Source organism: Aythya fuligula, chromosome 8, assembly GCF_009819795.1.
Source record: "Aythya fuligula isolate bAytFul2 chromosome 8, bAytFul2.pri, whole genome shotgun sequence".
Taxonomy (NCBI): Eukaryota; Metazoa; Chordata; class Aves; order Anseriformes; family Anatidae; genus Aythya; species Aythya fuligula.
The window spans coordinates 25,417,667-25,436,315 of NC_045566.1; the positions used below are offsets into that span (position 1 = coordinate 25,417,667).

General features: G+C 51.9%; 1 protein-coding gene across 2 annotated transcripts; it reads left to right on the forward strand.

Moving 5' to 3' along the window:
- Positions 1-5,844: 5,844 nt before the first annotated feature.
- LHX9 (LIM homeobox 9) lies at positions 5,845-18,053 on the forward strand. Of its 2 annotated transcripts, none has more exons than XM_032192611.1 (5): positions 5,845-6,018; positions 7,417-7,619; positions 8,202-8,557; positions 13,284-13,486; positions 17,997-18,053. In XM_032192611.1, the coding sequence occupies exons 1-5, from the start codon at positions 5,845-5,847 to the stop codon at positions 18,051-18,053; spliced, it is 993 nt and encodes a 330-aa protein (XP_032048502.1). The 2 variants fall into 2 exon arrangements, with proteins under 2 accessions (XP_032048502.1, XP_032048501.1); XM_032192610.1 differs by lacking the exon at positions 17,997-18,053 and adding an exon at positions 14,666-14,923.
- The last annotated feature ends 596 nt before the right edge of the window (positions 18,054-18,649 follow it).

An 18,649-nucleotide genomic window follows, 5' to 3' on the forward strand; every position in this document is an offset into this window, starting at 1 on the left:
AGGTGAGCGGCTCCCCCTGTGCCCTTCGCCCCTCGCCGGCTCTCCGCTCCGTGGCCAGCTCCGAGGGCGCTGAGGAGCATCCCTCCCTCGCCTGCTTTGCCCTTCGCTCTGAGCGGGTCGCCAAGCCGGCCGCGCCGAGCCGACGGGCACAGGGCTCGGGGGGGAGATGCGGAGGTGCCGGGGGGCTGCAGAGCCCTGAGGGACCCCGGGCCCGGTGGGGCGGCGGCTGGTAGCCCCCGGGGCAGGGCGAGTCCGGCCCCGGCGGCGGCTCCCGAGCCCGCACCTCGGCGGTGCATCACTTGTCAGCAGCAGTGGCACCTCCCGAGCCGTGATTCCGATTCATCTTGGCACCGGGTTTTATTCTAATGGGTTAAATTGGGTTCCCTTTTTTCAATTATCCCAGGTTTGACTGCGTGGTGTTGCATGACAACTCGCAGTTTCATCGGGTTTGGCAAAGCGAGGTTGCTCCGTGAATCCGTATATCATATCACATCAGATCAGCCTCAAGTTTGCTGTTTAGCGACTCCGTTTGAGAGGCTTTTTATGAAAGTGGGAAGGGTTGATACAGTCCATGGCTGGTTCGGTACGATTTGAAAGAAAAAAAAAAAAAAAAAAGAAAGAAAAAAAAATGTGGAGAGATGGCAACAACACGGGGTTTGCTCTCAGCTGTGAATAATAACAGAACGAAAAAAACGACACGATGGGGAAAGGCTCCGCTCCCTGCAAGATTTTTAGCAGGCTCCCAGTCCTCGCCTTTTTTTAATTTCCTAATATGTTCTTTGCTTTATTAGTTTTATTTACAACCAGCTCCCCATTAACACCTCACCTGATTACTGAGGAGCTGAGACAGCTAATCAAGAGAATCCAGCGAGGCAGCCCAAACCGAGAGGTGGGATTTAGTCCTCTTTCTGCTCGTTCTCCCTCTTTTTTCGTTTGTTTGTTTGGTTTGTTTGGAGAAATATTTTGAAGCCAACAGAAAATAAAAGGCAGGTATAAGCGTACGCTGCCGAAGGGTCAGAGGTTAGAAATTCACGTCAATTCTGCATTAGAGGCTGTGTAGCGGGGGAGAGGGAGAGGGGAAAAACCTCCACCAAGCAGCTTGTTTATTTTAATTAACATAGGGATCCTCTGCTAGGAACAAGGAACAACCTCCATCTACTGGCTAGATCATCGCCTCTCTTCTCCATCCAAAAGCCATCCCTCATCACTCATTAAGGAGGGTACAATTTTGGAAGAAGCTTCTAAGGTCTCAAGGTAAGATCCTGCATGAGGCTGTGCTAGCAGAGCAGCTATTGCGACCTCACGGATGTCATTTGCGGGGTGTTTCTTCGGCGCGGTGCTTTTTTTCTTTTTTTTTTTTTTTTTTTTGTTCCCCTTTACACACCGCGGAATGGTCGTTTCCCCAGGTGTATTCGCAGACAACATTTGCTGCGTGTGTGTTTTAATCTAGAAAAATCGCAGCCTGGGAAGACTGAGCCATTCAGCTTAATAAAAAGGAGCCCGCGCCCTTTATTTTTATTTGCTTTTTCTTCTTTATATACCCTTTTTTTCTTGCCGTGGAATGGCTCCTCTCACCTGGCTGCCAGGCTAGCCTTTACGGGTGCGCCCTCCAAAAGCGGCGCAGCACGCTCATTTCCAGCGGCTTAATGACAACCGGAGCACGACTGCGGCTGAGGTGAACACGAGAGAAGCGAGGAGCTCACAGTGCTGAGGTCCTGCTCGGTGCGCACAGTTCCGTGTCAGACAATAACCGGCCTCTCCTGCTTCCCCCCGGCGCTGCCATGGCTTCGGGTTACCCCAGCGCCTGGCCGTGGGGATGCGCCTGGGCTTACCCTGCCAAGCGCCTCGTGGTTTCTCAGTTAAGCACCGTCTCGTTCAGAGGCTGAATGCGAGGCTTAATTTCCGTGCATTGCAGTTACGGGAGGTACAAATGCGCCGGGCTTTGCCTTTTTTCCGTTCGGTACCGGTTGTGCCGGGCTTTCCCTGCCCCGGCTGAGCGGCATTTGCTCGGCTCCGGGCTCCAGGCGAGGGGCGAGGGGCAGGAGAAAGGGGGAGATGGGAGAGGATGCTGCTGCGGACACCAAGGCGGAATTGTAAACAATACCGGGCTTTTTTAATTTTTATTCTTAGAAAACGCAACCATCTCAATGCTGAGAACATCGGCTAATTCCATACCGCCGCCGACGGATGTAACCCCACGAAAATTTTCTTTCTTTGTGTCTAGATTGGTTGGACTGGGCGCAGACTTCACAAAGCGAGGGGGCTGAGCGGGAACAGCACCACGCTCCACCGCCAGCCATCAGAGCACGAAGTAGCGTTAGGCTTTAGGAACAGCCCCGTCTTGCCCTCTCACCCCTCACTTTGCCCCCGGCCCAGGGTCGCGGTCCTGCCGCTGCTCTTCCCCCGACTTTGGCACCGGCGGCACGGCGCGACCCCAAGCAGCGCTGCCCGGCGCCCTCCCCTTCCTTTGCTAATTACCGCCGGTCGATAATTAATTTGCACGTAGCCGTTGCCCCGGACCCTGCCGACCAAGCGCAAGGTCGTTCACGCTGTAAGGGGCTTCAGCCCGTCGCCCGTGGCCGGGAGGAGCGCGGTGCCGGTGACCCGGCTAATCGCCGGGGGCGAGCCCAGAGCCGGGCGAGGCCGCCCCGGGGCCACCGCGCTCAGCAGGCGCGGTCCCTGCGCGGGTCCCCGCGGCCACACGTCCCCTGGCACCCTCGGCGGCCCGGGACACCCGTGCCAAGGTGTCCGGGAAGGGAGGAGAGCCCCCAGCCCTCCTGCCGGGGAGCTGGGGTGCTGTGGGCACGGCGCATCGCTCAGCATCCCCGGCGCGCTGCGGCGCAGGGAGAGAGGAAAGCGCCCCGCAAGGGGACACCGCGTCGAGGGCCCGAGTGCTAATGCAAACGGATCCACTGGGGATGAAGTGGTGGATTTGGGTTTTAGGTTCCCCGTTGTGCTCTTTGTGGCATTTTCTCTCCCCTTGCCGAGAGAAGCAGCCGGAGCCGGCGGCCTCCGCGCTGCAGCCTCCGGGCTCCGCGGTGCCAACCTGCAGCCGGGGCGCTGAAATATCTGTAGCGTGATGTCCCCCGGGCCTTTCGGACACGGAGAAGTCAGGTTCGATGCTAGCAACGAACTTTTCGGTGTCCTTTTAGGTAAGAAGCGCTCCGGCGGCATCAGCACGCCGAGCAGGGCACGCTTCAGGAAGGCCCGGCCTCCTCCTCCGGAGCGTGTCCCTGCCGCGAGCTGACGGCGCAGCCCTCGGTAATTAACCGTGCCCAGCCGGGGGGGGCTCGCTCACTCCCGACTTTTGGTACGAGCCTGCCCAATTATTCCTAGCGGCGCCGCGGGGCTCAGGTAGGGCTGCGCATCCACAGCCCGGCCTGCCGGGGTCCGGCAGCCCCTGCCCCTGCTCCGGGAGAGGGTTCAGGCCGGCTTTGGGGTGCCCCGGGCCGGTTTGGGGTGCCCGTGCCCTGCACACACCGGAGCGGAGCCGCCCGAGGCTGCGGGGCAGGGGCAGGCAGCCCGGCAGGACGGCCGGGAGGGGATTTTCTGGCAACCTCTCGACCCAAAGCGTCCCGAGGTGGGCTTTCTCGGCTCTGCGGGCAGCGGCAGGTAGCAGCGAGCAGCCGGCACACGCTCCTGCCCTGCCCGGGGGGTTACGGCCCCCCGAGGAGCCGGCCGGCCCCTGCCCGGCCCTGCCCGAGCCCCCTGCCCGAGCCCCCTGCCCCTCCCGGCCGCGCCTGGGCTCAGCGGGGACACGCGGCGAGGGGGGGCCCGGGCGAGCGACCCCCGCAGCCCGGACGGAGCCACCCCGGGTATTTTTTCCTGACGCCTTGTTGTGCTAATTGACTTGTTTGCTCCGAGGAAAGCCTCTCTCTCCCTCCTCCTTCCCCACACGCAGGTTTTTCTTTTTCTTTTTTTCTTCCTTTCTTTCTCTTCCTTTCTTTCTTCCTTTCTGTCTTTCTCTCTCTCTCTTCTTTAATTAATGTCTTTTTGTTTTTCATTTCTTTTTCTTCCCTTCTTTCTTTCCTTCTTTCTTCTCTTCTTTCTTCCCTTCTTTCTTCCCTTTCTTCCCTTCTTTTCTTTCTTTCTTTCTTGCTTTCCTTCTTTCTTTCCCTTCCTTCCTTTCTTCCCTTCTCTTTCTTCCTCTCTCTTTCTTCATTTTTTTTTCTTTCCTTTTTTTTTTTTTTTTTTTCTTTTTTGACCGTGAGCGCTCTGCAGGAGACTCGGGCTTGTGGCGGCATCTATCCGTTTTAAGGAGATTCCCTTACCCCTTTGAGTCTGGTCGGTTTTATAGCTATTACTCTCTTATTAAAACACACACACACATACAACACATTGATTTCCATCCAAAAGGGCTAATTACATTACTTACAGTAAATAGCAGCCCTGCTGTCCAGGGTCTAGTGTGCCAACAGAGAAAAAAAATCCCGGCTTATTTCACTTGATTGACTTCATCTTTGTGTGAAATTGTGTTTTATGAGCTGTATTCTGGCACTCGGAGGAATGTAGCAACATTCAATCTGCAAATAACATTAATTTTAGCTACTTAGGGGGAAAGAGAAGGGAGGAAACGGGCTGCCTGGATCTTGGGTTACATGGAAGAGGTGACTCGAGGAGCCCCTGAGGATGTCTCTGGGATGCTGTGGAAAGGAAGTGGGGGCTGGGGTACTTGTTTCACTAGTCGCGCTCGGGCTTGGTGTGGAGCGTCCCCCAGGGAGCGAGGAGCGCAGAGCTGCCGCCAGGAAGATCCTTCAGTGGGGATCGAGGTGTCAGGAAACAGCCGGCAGCTGTTCCAGAGAAAGGCAAGGAAGAGTGGTGTGAAAAGTAAGTAGGAAAAAGGGGAGAGGAGGGGAGGGGGAGCAGGGAGAGAGATTAGCCAGGGAGGAATGCATCGCCCGGACCCCTGCGCGCAACCAGCGCTCGCAGCCGGCGGCCGGGGAGCGGCCGAGGGACGAGACCGCAGCGGGGGTGGGGGCCTTCCCTTCCCTTCCCTTCCCTTCCCTTCCCTTCCCTTCCCTTCCCTTCCCTTCCCTTCCCTTCCCTTCCCTTCCCTTCCCTTCCCTTCCCTTCCCTTCCCTTCCCTTCCCTTCCCTTCCCTTCCCTTCCCTTCCCTTCCCTTCCCTTCCCTTCCCTTCCCCTCCCTTCCCTTCCCCACCCCGGGCACAGAGCCGTACCCCTTTGCCCGGCCCGGCCCCTCCCGGGCGCCTCCAGCCCGCGGGGCTCCGGGTTTGGGGGAGGCGATAAAGCCCACCCCAGCCCACCCCAGCCCACCCCAGCCCACCCCCAGCCCGGCCGCGGTGTTTGTCACGGCTTGCCCATCACTAGGGGTTGAGAGGAGTATGACAGGTCTTTGTTGTCTGAATAAAAATCAGTGGCAGCTCAAGGGAGAGAACTCCTCCTACTAAATTATCAAAAATGGGCTGGCTTTAGTCTCTTAACAAATTGGACAGAGCTCCGGAAAGCAGCAGTCCCAAATCCAACCTACAGGCACTGGGAACTTTAAAGCAACCAGGGACTGCTGAAAATAGCACTTCTTTTTGCTTTCTTTGTATTCAAAACTATAGCCTTTCCCGAGCGCTTCTACTGCCCCAGGTCCAAGTCTCTCCAGACAGGAGCCCCGGCTCTCCAGAACAGTAACAGATCCTTTAGCTCGCTTTTGTTATTTTATTTTTTTTTTTAAATTAATTATTATCACATTTTCTCCCCCTTGTTTGTTTTCTGCACATCTTCAGGAAGCCCTCGGTGCTTGTGCAAAGAGAAGCTCCTATTGCAACCTCCCTCCCTGCGCTGTGCGCCTCGGTGTAAACCTTTTGGATGATCTAAAGACTCTGGGGTCTGTATATGGAAATAGTGGGGTGCAGAGCAGAAGAAAATACTTGTCCTTTCCGTCCCCCAGCCATGCTTTTCCACGGGATCTCCGGAGGCCATATCCAAGGAATCATGGAGGAGATGGAGAGGCGATCCAAGACCGAGTCCCGCCTGGCCAAAGGGGGACAGATGAACGGCCGAGAAACGGTAAGGAGGGAGCCGGCCCCGCTCGAGAGGGGTCCTGCGAGCCTGGGCCCCCACGGGACAGCCCCGGCTTGGGGGCAGCCAAAGGCGCTGCCCCCCCTGCCCCTTCCCCGCAACCCTGAGCTTGTAGAAAGTGTTCCCGGCCAGCCTCCCGCAAGGCCGGGTGCCGTGCCGGGCCGTGCCGGGCCGGGCTCACTTGCATTTGTCCCCCCCATGCTGCCGGGTGTGCTCTCCGGAGCACGGGGGGAGTATTTGGGGTCGCTGTTCGGGGCGCTGCGAGCAGCCCTGCGGTGGCCGTGCCCCGTCCGAGGGGGGCTGCGATGTGTGCTCCGCTTTCCGCGCTGCTCGCACCTCCCAAACGAAATCCTGCACCCTCCGGCTGCTGCCTTTTCCTCGCCGTTTCTGGCCCTGAGCGGGGGGCAGGCAGAGAGGGGGCTCTCCCCCAGCACCAAGCCCGCTTTGGGGCGGCAGCGGGGGGGTCCCGCAGCGCTCTGTGCCCCCCCTCGCCCACTTGTAGGGCTTCTGCGGCCCCGCAAGGACCGGGCACAAAGTAACGGCCCGGAGCCTGCGCCGCCGCCTCGGGCCCTGGGGTCTCCCCCCCTCTCTCCTAAAAAAAAAAGCCCCCGCTTTGTTGCGGGAGGATTTGCAATGTAAATCCCCCTCGCCTTTCCCATCGCCGTAAGAAAGGGGCGCGCAGCACAACTTCGGGTCGGAAAATGACCGCGGAGCTGCCGCTTTCACACACTTGTGGCTGCACGGGGGGGGTGTTGGGGGCCCGTTTTCCCCGCTCCTTTCCCGGCGAGAGCAGCCCCGGGCTCCGCGGCGGAGCTTTTGTTGCGGCGGCTGCTCCGTGTGCCCCTTTGTGCGGATCCGGCTGCTCCGGGGGCGCCCGGCCCCGGCAGCCCGCACGAGTTGCTTGCCCAAAAGATGCTGGTTTTTCGGCGAAACCCGGCCCGGGGCTGAGCGCCCGCTGCTCTTTGCAGCATCCACCTGTCTCCTCTTCCCCAGCTCCGCTCGTAAGCGGCCCGTTCGCCTGCAGAGAAGGGCTGGGGGCTGCTTGGAGCACGGGGGAAAATTGCCGGGAGCGCGCACCCGTGCCCCAAAGTTGCAGCGCAGCAGAGCGGTGCTGCCCTGCTCGGAAACGCCGCTCCCCCGGAGCGCCCCGATCCACGGGCAAGAGCGACGGGGAAGCTCCAGATGTAACTTGCCAAACCCGGAGAAGAACCGGCTCCGCTTCCCTTGCCGAGGCCTAAGCAGTCGCCTCCACATGTCCCAAAGCCGTGAGGCTGTTGGGGGGGAGGTTAGCGGGGTGCAGCCGGCAGCCGAAGCCCGGTGGCGGTGCTGGGGGGTCGCGGGGAGCGTCCCAGCCCCGTGTGACCCGTGGTCGCGGTTGTCTTGCAGAACATGCCCCCCCTGAGCCCCGAGAAGCCCGCTCTGTGCGCCGGCTGCGGAGGGAAGATCTCCGACAGATATTACCTGCTGGCTGTGGACAAACAGTGGCACCTCAGGTGTCTTAAGTGCTGTGAATGTAAACTGGCTTTGGAGTCAGAGCTCACCTGCTTTGCCAAGGACGGCAGTATTTACTGCAAGGAGGATTACTACAGGTACAGCAAGCAAAACCGCAGCCCCTCACAAGGCATTGCCACGCGAAACGCGCTTTAATTCCACACGGGCTTGCAAGGGCGGCTTTTTGCGGCCGCCGGTTCCCTGACCGCATGCCCCTGTCCCCTCCCTGCAGCCTCCCCCGTGCCGACCCCAAACGGGTGGCCGGGGGGGTGTGGGGCACACGAGCCCCACAGGAGCCGTGCCTCGGCTGTCCCGCTGCCCTGGGGTAGCCCCCGGCGAAGGCAGCCGGGAGCCAACCAAAGTTTCCCCCTGCCCGCTGCCTGCCGGTTTTTCCACCGCTCGGGACCCGAGCAGCCCCTTCCTCGGCCCTAAAAGCAGGGGGAGCTTTTAGGGGTCCCACCCGCCCCTGTCTGCGCTCACTGGCGGCGGGGCAGCTTCTGCACGCCCAAGGGGACGGGGCCACCCGGCGGAAAATGTCCCCAGGCGCTGGTCCCAGCAGCCCGGGCCGGGGCCGGGGGCTCCCCGCCGCCCCCCCCGGCCGGGAAGGAGGCGGGTGGGCAGCGGCGGGGGCGGCCTTCCCCTGCTTGCCTCGTTGATGCCCACTTCTCCGTTTCCCTCAGAAGGTTCTCCGTGCAGAGATGTGCCCGCTGCCACCTTGGGATCTCGGCCTCTGAAATGGTCATGAGAGCCAGGGAGTCGGTGTATCACCTGAGCTGCTTCACCTGCACCACCTGCAACAAGACTCTGACCACGGGCGATCACTTTGGCATGAAGGACAACCTGGTTTACTGCAGGGCCCACTTCGAGTCCCTTTTGCAAGGAGAATACCCCCCTCAGCTGAGCTACACCGAGCTGGCGGCCAAGAGCGGAGGGCTGGCGCTGCCTTACTTCAACGGCACCGGCACGGTCCAGAAGGGGAGGCCCAGGAAAAGAAAGAGCCCTGCCCTAGGAGTGGACATCGTCAACTACAACTCAGGTGGGAAACACACACGGAGCTCCCCTGCCCCTCCGCAGAGAGCTCGCTCGGGCTTCCCCTGGGCTAGGCAGTGCGCGAGGGACCCGGGCAGGCCAAATCTTGCTGCAGCACTGGGCAATCAGACAAGCAGCCCTCGGAGGGCTGCAGGGTTTGCGGGGAAGCTAGCAGCAGCCCTCCTCGAGGGCTGTCTTTGCCTATTAATGTCAAGCACCCAAACTTAGCCACTTCCCAGGGTAAAGACAAAACCAAACCAAACCAAATCCCTGACAAACACCGCGGAGTTCTTTCTCCATAGGAACCTCAGAGGCAGCGGTGCCGTTATCTGTATTTTACGAACAAAAACCACTTCGTCATTCAGACCTCAAATTAAAAGCACCCAAAAGGATCAGCAAAAAAATAATAATTGTAGAGAAAAGGCAGTGCATGGCTCCTACGGCGTCAATGGAGTATGCACGCACTCAATAAAGATAGGCAACCCATAGCAATGAACTCTTCGGGCTAACAGTCCCGTTTTACTGGCACATAAACATCCGAGCTGCACAAGAGGCCAACGAATAAATGCTGTTCCCTGCAACTAAGCCTTAACAAATGTAATTAACGAGAACGGGCTCTGCTCTCTTAAGGGGAGGCAGGGAGCGGGTGGTGCTCTGCCTTAAATCCCCCCTACCTCCAGCCACTTGAAGTCCCCAAACCGTGTCTAGAGACAGTGCTGGCGGCCGGCGGCGGGGCGCTTCAGGCGGGGGTTCACCAGGCGGGAGAAGAAAGCGGCGAGGGTTAAGCCCCATTACCCAGCTCCCGACCCCAAAATGCTTGCAGAGAGCGCAGGGAGAGGGACGCGAGCGAGCTGCGGCCTCCCTGCCTCCTTCCCTGCCTCCTTCCCTGCCTCCTTCCCTGCCTCCCTCCGCCCCAAAGCCGCTCGCTGCCACTGGGGGCCCCTGCGCGGCTCCTCCTGGCGGGCCGGGAGCTGCTGCATCTCCTCCGAGCCGCGGGCCTCGGAGCCAGGGCAATCACGGCGCTAATTGTTCCTTGTTAATTGAAGATGACATCGGAATCCCTGGCTCCGGAGCGGTTTCCAATCAGTGCTGAAAGCTGCTAAAGAAAAGGGGACCTGTAGCACAGCCAGGGCTCGCTCAGTCCCGGCTGCTGAGGGGGTGGAGGGGCGCCTATGCCTCCGGTTCCCCCCCTCTCCCCCACATCCCCTAAAAATCCCCCTTAAACAGAAATATTTAGGGACAGCTTCTCGTCAGGATTAGGTTGGGAAATTAGGGAAAAACGAAAAGCTGTGGATATGACGAAACAGCCCCTAAGCTTCGGGTCAGGACTCGCGAGAGGCATTATTTGCAGGCGCTGTCAGAGTTTTCGTGCGCCAGCCCTAAAAGTCTCCTGCGTTACACCAGCGGGGGATGTAAGTTGTTTCGCCGACTCCAAAATGGGATTAAAAACCACTGCTCACGATAAAAATGTAGCTCACTTCATCGAGATCTCGCAGAATTAAAAACAGAACAAACAAACAAACAAGCCGCTTTAATCTGATGCTTTGGACTCGCTCTAGCTGGCCGAGAACCGTGACCCGGTAGGGCCGTAATGCTTTTATTTAGTCGTTTAAGGCATTACCGAGCCATGTCCAGCGCTGACACACGCTCTCGACAAAACACAGCTTGCAGCCAAACCGCGCAGCCGGCGCAAACGACTGCAGCCCACCGCCCCTCCGCGCTCCGGCTGCAGGGGGAGGAACAGGAGGCTCTGCCCGTCCCGAAACGAGCAGCGGGAGCCGAAACCGTTTCTCCCGAAACACGAAAGTCTCCCAACAATTGGCGGCCACCGCCCCGCGCTCACGGCCCCGGCCCCGCGGGGCCGAGCAGGACACCGCTTCCAGCGGGCGGGCGGCCGCCGGGCACGGCCCCGCAGGGACAGGGGCTCAGCCCCGCACCCCGGGGTGCTGGGGGCGGCTCCTGCGTCCCCCGGCCCGGCTCGCAGCCCCCTATGGCCCGGCCCGACCCGGCCGAGCCCCCGCTCCCCGCAGCCCCCGGCGCGGCGCAGCCTCCCCACGCCCGAGCGGGTCCCCAGGGGCGGCCACCAAAGGCTCGCTCCCGTCGCCCCCGGTTTGCTCAGAGCCCCCCCGCTAACACCCGGAGGGGAAGGGGAAGCCCAGGTTGTCCGGGGCGATGTGGAGAGAGTTTCCCATCGGGGGAGAGAGTCGGGCTCGGGTCAGTGCCACCGAGCCGCCGTCCCCAGCCGGCCGCGCGTAAAAACGCGTGTGTGTGCCAGCGCCCCCGGCCCCGAGCTCCTTTTGTCCCGGGGAGCGCAGCTCGGGGCCAGAAGGGACCGAATTCTGCCTCCGGAGCCACAGCAGCCTCCCTCTGCTCTGCTCTGCTCTGGTCAGCGCTTTGCTCGCTGCCTCGCAGCTCCCCGGCTGTAAAGTGGGAACGCAACGATAAATAACTCGAAATGATCCGAGGTAAAAGCCGTTCCTACCGGTGAAGTGCCTGGAAGCAACGTGAAAAAATGGGAGAAAGTATTCAAAAGTACTTAAAACATTCAAAGCTTTCTCTATATTACCTCTTATATCACAGAATTAATATGTATTTTGAGGGAAACCGTGTTGACTTACAGCCCACAGGATATAGAAATGAGATGGTGAAGAAGATTTCCCTAGGAAAATATTTTACACAGCTGTTGCTGAAAGAGCTGTTTACTTTATTTCACAGTATACATGTGAAAAATTCTTGGCAATAAAAAGCAAACTGTTGTAGCTCTTTCCAAAGCAAAATTAAATTCACAGCCCCGTGATCCCGTGGCAATGAAATGAGCAACGTCTTGCCCGATTTTTCGCTTCCCCCTGCTTCCCGGGCAGCAGCGTAAAGCTCCGCACACAGCGCGGCAAAGCCACGCAGCGCTGCGCCACCCGTGGAAAACAGAGCCTGCTCTTATCACTGCATTAGCTAGGCTTGTCCGAGGATGGTTTGAGCCCCGTTCCCGTTTTCTGGTGAAAAAGAAAGCCCAAGTCAATCAGGGACAAAAAGCAGCTCACAGAACCGAAGGCAGCGAGCAGGACAGAGGAGCCCGAGGAAGTTCGCTTTGCTGCTGCAAACGTGAGCGATCCGAGGGGAAGAACAGGAAAGCAAACAAACAAGCAGCTTGCAACTGTCTGAAGTGAAACTCAAGGATTGAATTCTGGTAATCTGATTTATGTCAGCGTGCGAGTTACTGCCCACACGCCTTGACTGAAGGCAGTGTGAATGCTTGTGAAAACAAGGAGTAAATACAATCCAAATCTGGTCTGAAATTGTTTCTGAGGCAAATTTCAACCCCTGATATTTTCAGAAGTGTCAGCTCACTTTGTTTGAAAGTGCAGATATACTTCCTACCAAGCCCAGAAGCAAACCTAGCTATAATTAACTATTCACCTGATTTTCTGTCAAAGTGTTGTCTTACCAGCATCTGTTCTTGTTGACTCGTCTTATAATTCAAAAGAGAAAGCACCTTCAAGAAGCTTTTTATTTTCTCCTGGTTTCAAGTTGTTTTGCCTCTGTTTTTAGCACTGTCAACATCAGTCTCTGTATTGTGCGATTTCTCTCCTTCTCTCCTCTCTTTTTGGAGAAACCGGGAGCTACTTGGCCTAGTAAATAATCCACTATTTGAGAGCAGTTCAGAAATTCAAATGAGCAACTAATGAAACTTGATCTAGTTTACACACATTTGGAAATATTTTTAATTAGCTGTTCTTTAAAGCTGTTCTTTAATTAATATGCTCTACCGTGATTACATCATCAATTCTCTCCTGTGTGACTGAGCTATCTTTACAAAATGGGATCCTGAAAGTAACCCAATTGCTTTTAAGCCAAAAAGAAAAATACAGGATGCCACGGTCCCTGAATAGCTGCAACTCTAGTGTGCAAGTCACACCCATAAAAGTGTAATCTGGAACAAAGTCACCTTTTAGAGACACTTTGAAAATCCTGAGTCAGAGAAATCAGGGAAACTCTTACACTTTGGAGCTGCTGCTTGTTTGCTTGTAGAAATGTCACAGATCAGGACCAGCGAAGAGCTACTGCGGATCGGGACTGAGACCGAGGGCCTGAATCAAGCCCCAGTGCAGCCACTTTCTGGAGATGCTTTATGGAGCAAAGTCTCTGAGCAGTTCACATGAACTCCCAGGCAGAGCCCAAAAACATTCATTTTAGCAGCAAAAAAAGTCCAGATTTTATGCTTTCCTGATCAACTGTCATAACAAAGTTTCCCACTGCACATCTTTTTTTATAGGTGCTTGATTTGGGGGAAAGCTCAGGAACACTCAGAATGCTGGCTTGACCTTTATTCTCCTCGCGAGCTAAGAGTGTTTCAGTGAGTGAGATTTCAAAATCTGAATGAGATTTCAAATGACTCTGTGGATGCCCAAAGCAAAACCATCACCACAGGGAAAAGACTTGTTTGAAAATAAATGCCAAAGGAGAGATAACTTCCTAAGTCTGCCCTTAGTAGGTAAAGGCCTGGGAGACATAGCGTGTTTTAAGAATAGGAAAAGGTCATCTTCTTGATCTTTTTTTTTGTCTCATTTAATTATCACATCTGTACTTATTCTTGCACCACGATAGCTCTTCCTTCCTCTCTTTCTTGCTTGCTTCCTTCCTTCCAAATAGTACACGCGTGACGATTTTTGCCTTGTTTCATTTATCCTGCGTGGGGCATGGCCACTAACTCCTCGTTTCCTTTGTTCATTGCCCAGGTTGTAACGAGAATGAGGCAGATCACCTGGACAGAGACCAGCAGCCTTATCCCCCATCCCAGAAGACAAAGCGCATGCGCACCTCCTTCAAACACCACCAGCTTCGTACCATGAAGTCCTACTTTGCTATCAACCACAACCCAGATGCCAAGGACCTCAAGCAGCTTGCCCAGAAAACAGGCCTGACCAAGAGAGTTCTGCAGGTAAGCAGCCACCATCACAGGCTTGCCAGCATTTTCCCCTACCCCCGCCAGCCGATAGCATTTCCCGTATGCGTAACGAGAGCGATATATATACAAATACTTCTGTTAGCTGCGTCCCTAGTGGGTTTTCAGAGGGGTGAGGTGTTACACAGCAGGAGTGCCAAATACGTGCCTTATCACCCAAAGGCAGCCAAACACTGCAACGTCATTTGTAAGTAGTTGCATCCTCGAGACGAGGAAACAGCCTCCACAGCCTACCAACTCAGGAGATACCCTGGAATCTGTAGTCAATTTGTGGTGGCCTCACTAAGGATAGAGGTAGCGAACCTTCTCGTTTTACACACACTGGGTGAAGCCTTTGGGCTCCTGTGCCGCAGTGAATGTGGCCCCTCAGTGAGCCGATGCCCCGGTACACAGGAGGGAAGCTTTGACCGCTGTGATCTCCAGGACCAGCCTGTTCCCTGTTATCACTAAGGGCCTCTGTAGTAAAAAGTTACCTCTCTGCGAAAGCGCCCAGCAGACAACGTTAATAAAAATCCCCATAAAGGTGCGTGCTAGCTCAGCGAAGTTAAAGCGAGGGATGTGCTACATGCAGGGTGCCAAAGAAGGGCAGCGATCGAGGTAGAAGGAGAATCTATTAGCGGCGATTGCTCGTCTGTGTTACATACCACCTAAAGCATTTCCAGTGAACCTTACGGAACAGAAAGACTAGGTGACCCGTATCAACAACCTGTATGCAGGGATGGTGTAATCACCCCTCCCTCCCTTCCTCGTTAGCCTTTTAAAAGGATCGAGATAAACTCCAAGCCTTGGCAAAAATCTGCTCATTCACCCTTTGCCTCGATCTCTGTTGTGAGTCTTGACCCCAAAGCTCTCCAGCCCGAGGGAACACCATGTGGCCATCCAGAAGTCGCTCCCCTTGGGTGCGTGAGCGAGCAGGTTTTTTCCAAGGCTGCCCCTCGAGGTCTGCAGGCTGGGCCGCCGCGTTGCAGCGAGTGCCGTGGCGCCGGGCCCTCCCGCGTGTTGTAGTCAGGACCACCAGTAGCGAGCGAAGCTGTAGAGCGACTTGGGCGACTGGCCACACAAATCAATCGGCAGGACAATTGCGTAAAAGCAAGAACAAAGACAAACAAACACAAACAAGCATCGGTAAAGAAATCAATTGGGATTGGTTTGCAGGTTTGGTTTCAAAACGCGAGAGCCAAATTCAGAAGGAACCTTTTGCGGCAGGAGAATGGGGGTGTCGATAAAGCTGATGGCACCTCGCTTCCGGCACCGCCCTCAGCAGACAGCGGCGCACTCACTCCACCCGGCACTGCGACCACTTTAACAGACCTGACCAATCCCACTATCACTGTAGTGACATCAGTGACCTCTAACTTGGACAGCCACGAATCCGGGAGCCCCTCACAAACTACCTTAACAAACCTTTTCTAACATTTCCTTTTTTTTTTTTTTTTTTTAAATCTTACTCTTCTTCTTTATTATTATTATTATTATTATTATTATTATTTTTATTAATTTCAAGCCTTTTTTTTTTTTTTTTAAAAAAAAAACAAAATAACAAACCCACAAAATATTTGGGAAAATAAACAGCTTGATGTGTAGCATCTGCAGCCACTTGGCAAATGAGTTTGAAGTAATATGTTGCTATAATAAATGAAGATTTATTGTTGATAAATTGTACTCAAATTTTTTTAATTCATCAGACAACTGAGGAGAAGGTTATGAATCATTCCAATAAGTGCCTCTTAAAATTGTATGTTACTTATTTCCAGAATCTTGAAAAAAAGATTACTACTACTACTACAGCAAAAACAAAAACAAACTAACAACAAAAACAGAAGTTTCTTTTCCCTCCTTGACAACCAGACAAAAATCAGTTTAATTATAGCCAAAAGAATGCTGCTTCAGGATTGTTTGTTCACTCCTGGCATTTAAGAACACAAAATTTCATTTTATTTTTATAATGCATCTACAAATTTTGTATGATTTCTTTTTTAAGTGTAGAGAAATAAATGCAAAACAAATTAAGTTAATCACTGGACTAGTCAGACCGCAAGTCCCAGTGCTTTTTGCTTACGCATCGGTCACAAGCCTGACCCCGCTGAGCACTGGGGAGTCTCACTGGGACAGCCAAACACCCCTCCGGCAGCTCTTCACCCAGCTGGGACGTCCTCGGCCACCGCTGAAAGCTGGTGGGGGGCTGCAGAGCGAGCCCCAGCCCGCGTGTGGGGGTGCCGCTGCGAGTCTCTGCCTTCGCCGTCTGTCTGTTCGGGCAGGAGGCAAGATGCGGGGAACACCCTCCAGAGTGAGCTCACTGCTCTAAGGGCAGTATTAAAGTAATAACAGCAGAGTGACAGCTCAGGCTGGGAGTCCCACTGATCTGAGGAATTGCACAGGGAGGGTTTTTTTTTTTTTTATTTTTCTCTGCCATCGGTCACACAGCACTGATTTGGAATTAAAGAAAAAGAATGCAGTTTGCTACACGGCCTCGATGCCATGCTATTAAAGCAAACAGCCTCTTTAGTGAGCACAAAAATGATTTCCAAGAACGCATACGCACACGTACTGTTAAAACCAGTTTTTGATAAATCACACTTTTTCAGGGAAAATGGAAATAAGCAAAATATAATTTCTTAAGACGTTTAAGGAATATGATTTTAGTACAATTTACTCATTGCTATTTTGAATTTACTTTAGATGTTTCCTGAGATTGTATCAGAGTCTTTGTTTAACACAGGAACTTAAAACCTTTAGTTCACTACTATCTTTAACATATGCTTTAACTTTTTAAACTTTGTATAAACAGAAAAAAAAATGTTAGCAAGAATTCTTACAAAATTGGGAATTGGCAGTGAATGATTTTAAAAGAGATAAACTCAGAAGCCTTGTGGATGCTGATCTGAATACATTTCTTAGTTTACAATAGTGATCTTTCTCTTTTTAATTTTATTTAAGCTAAAAGTCTGAATGGTCTGGGCAGTGGTGAATGTTCATTTGTATCCTTTTATTGTAGTTGAACACCAATTAGATTGTGGAGAGTCTCAGAAACAAAACGAACAAAAAACAGTCAAGATCTATGTCTTGCTTTTAGTGGATTGTTAAGAATAACTTTGCACATATACCCCACTTTTTAGACACCATCAAATCTCCTTTTTGGTGGTCAAAGTGGCTATTTAATATATTTTAAAGGTGTCCTTTTTGGCTGTATAAATGTGTGGTTACATATTGACAGTTCACTGCCCACATTAAAGTGCATTATTGTAATTTTTGCTCAGGGTTTTTAGAAAATTAGCACAGAAAAGTAGCTTATTTTTAAAAAAAAAAGATGATGGAAGAGATGTTAACACTGTAATAGAAGAAAGGTGTGTTTGCCATTATATATTTAGCAAGTATGGTTATCATCTTCTAAGGATATTAAATCTTGACTTTTCCTATTTCTATTATCTTATGGGCATTTACCACTAACCAGACCAAACAACCTTGGTAAGGCTGAGATCTTTATTAATACACTTTTACAGGTAAAAAATATTGATACTTATAAATTTTGTTCTTTGACAGAACAATATATGGTACTAGAGATCTACTTTATTAAGTAGACTAATTAAAACTCAGTTCTACTATGTGCCTTATGATATACCTTGGGAGTAAGTTTGTGAAAAATCAGGATATATGTGTTGTTTGTTAAATTAACTGTTTTAAGCCCTTTTGACACCTCACTAGTTTTGTACTGTTTTACCTCTTATTTCTGAAACTCTTTTTATGGTGTATCCTGTTAGAGGGGACAAACATGTCATAGAAAGCAGTTGTGCACTCTTTCAGATATAGTTGATAAATCCAATAATCTTATATATTGAGCTTCGTGTTTATAGTACAGTAAGTGGTCTAGCAAAATTGTCCATGTTTCTTTGTTTATTGATAAATGCATTGTATAGAAACTATTTCCCCTAAATATTTATGGACCAAACAATTGTGATATATCCTATTAAATTTGTGTGAATAAACCATTTTGAATCTAAGGAGTATTATTTCCCATCAGTTTTTTATTTTTATTTTTTAATTATTATTATTATTATTTTGTTTTAATTTAAAGCCTACATGTTCCAGTGTGTCTCTTTGCTTTTACGGTCTCTGTGAACAATTGGTATTAAACATGGAAACACGCCCTTTTAAATATTCTAAAATACGGTTCCTTCTTAGGTTTTCAATTTCTTCATAGTCAATGTGTATGCTACTGCTGGTGCAATTTAGATTTTAGCCTCTTAACCCCCCTTTTTGAACATGCAAAGTAATGCCCCACTGATTTGATATTGAAACCCTGTCGTAGACTTCTAAAAAAGCCAGAGAACTAGTAGCTAAAGTTATTGCATGACAAATATAACCTAAATAATATGATGAAATGAATCAAGATTTAATGCTAGGTATATTGAACACAAAATAGAATTGCAGACCCCGAAAAGCCAGGTTGCTCTGTAGTTTAATAAATTGTCACTATGATTTCTTTCAGGGAGAACAAATCATGGGGCATTACAGCCAAACATCCCGACGTTTGAAAATTCCCTAAAGTATTAAAAGAAGGGGAAAAGTTTGATCGGAAATCCACTGCAGTGAAGACAAAGACAATATTAGGTTATGATAATCATACATTTAAAAATCTATTGAGCCAAAAAATAAAAATAAAAGACTTGATGTCATTTCCTGAATGTTAACAAAACATATGTTATTTTATGGTGTCTAATTAACACAACTGAAGGCTTCAACAAATTGTGTGGTATTAAAAACAAACTTAGAGAAACTATGTATAAAACCAGAGCAACCTGGCAGCAATCTACCCGGCCCATATTTGAAGAAAACTTTTCTTTCAAAATATCACATTTGTCAAGCACAAGTACCTGTAAAATAAAATCTGAGTGCATTCATTCCACTTGCTTGCTAATGTGTACTAGTCATATCTGTTAAATGGATTTTTGTAAATTCAAAGAGAACTTTTCACTCATTCAAGATCATAGGAAGCAAAACCCAGTAACCTTAGTACTATTGTTTCTGAATTCTTTTTTTTTTTTTTAAAAAAAAAAAAAAACAAGACAAATCTGCATGCACTTTTCCATCTGTCACATATAGTGTACATTTCTGTATGATGAATTTCTCTTTGATGTTTCT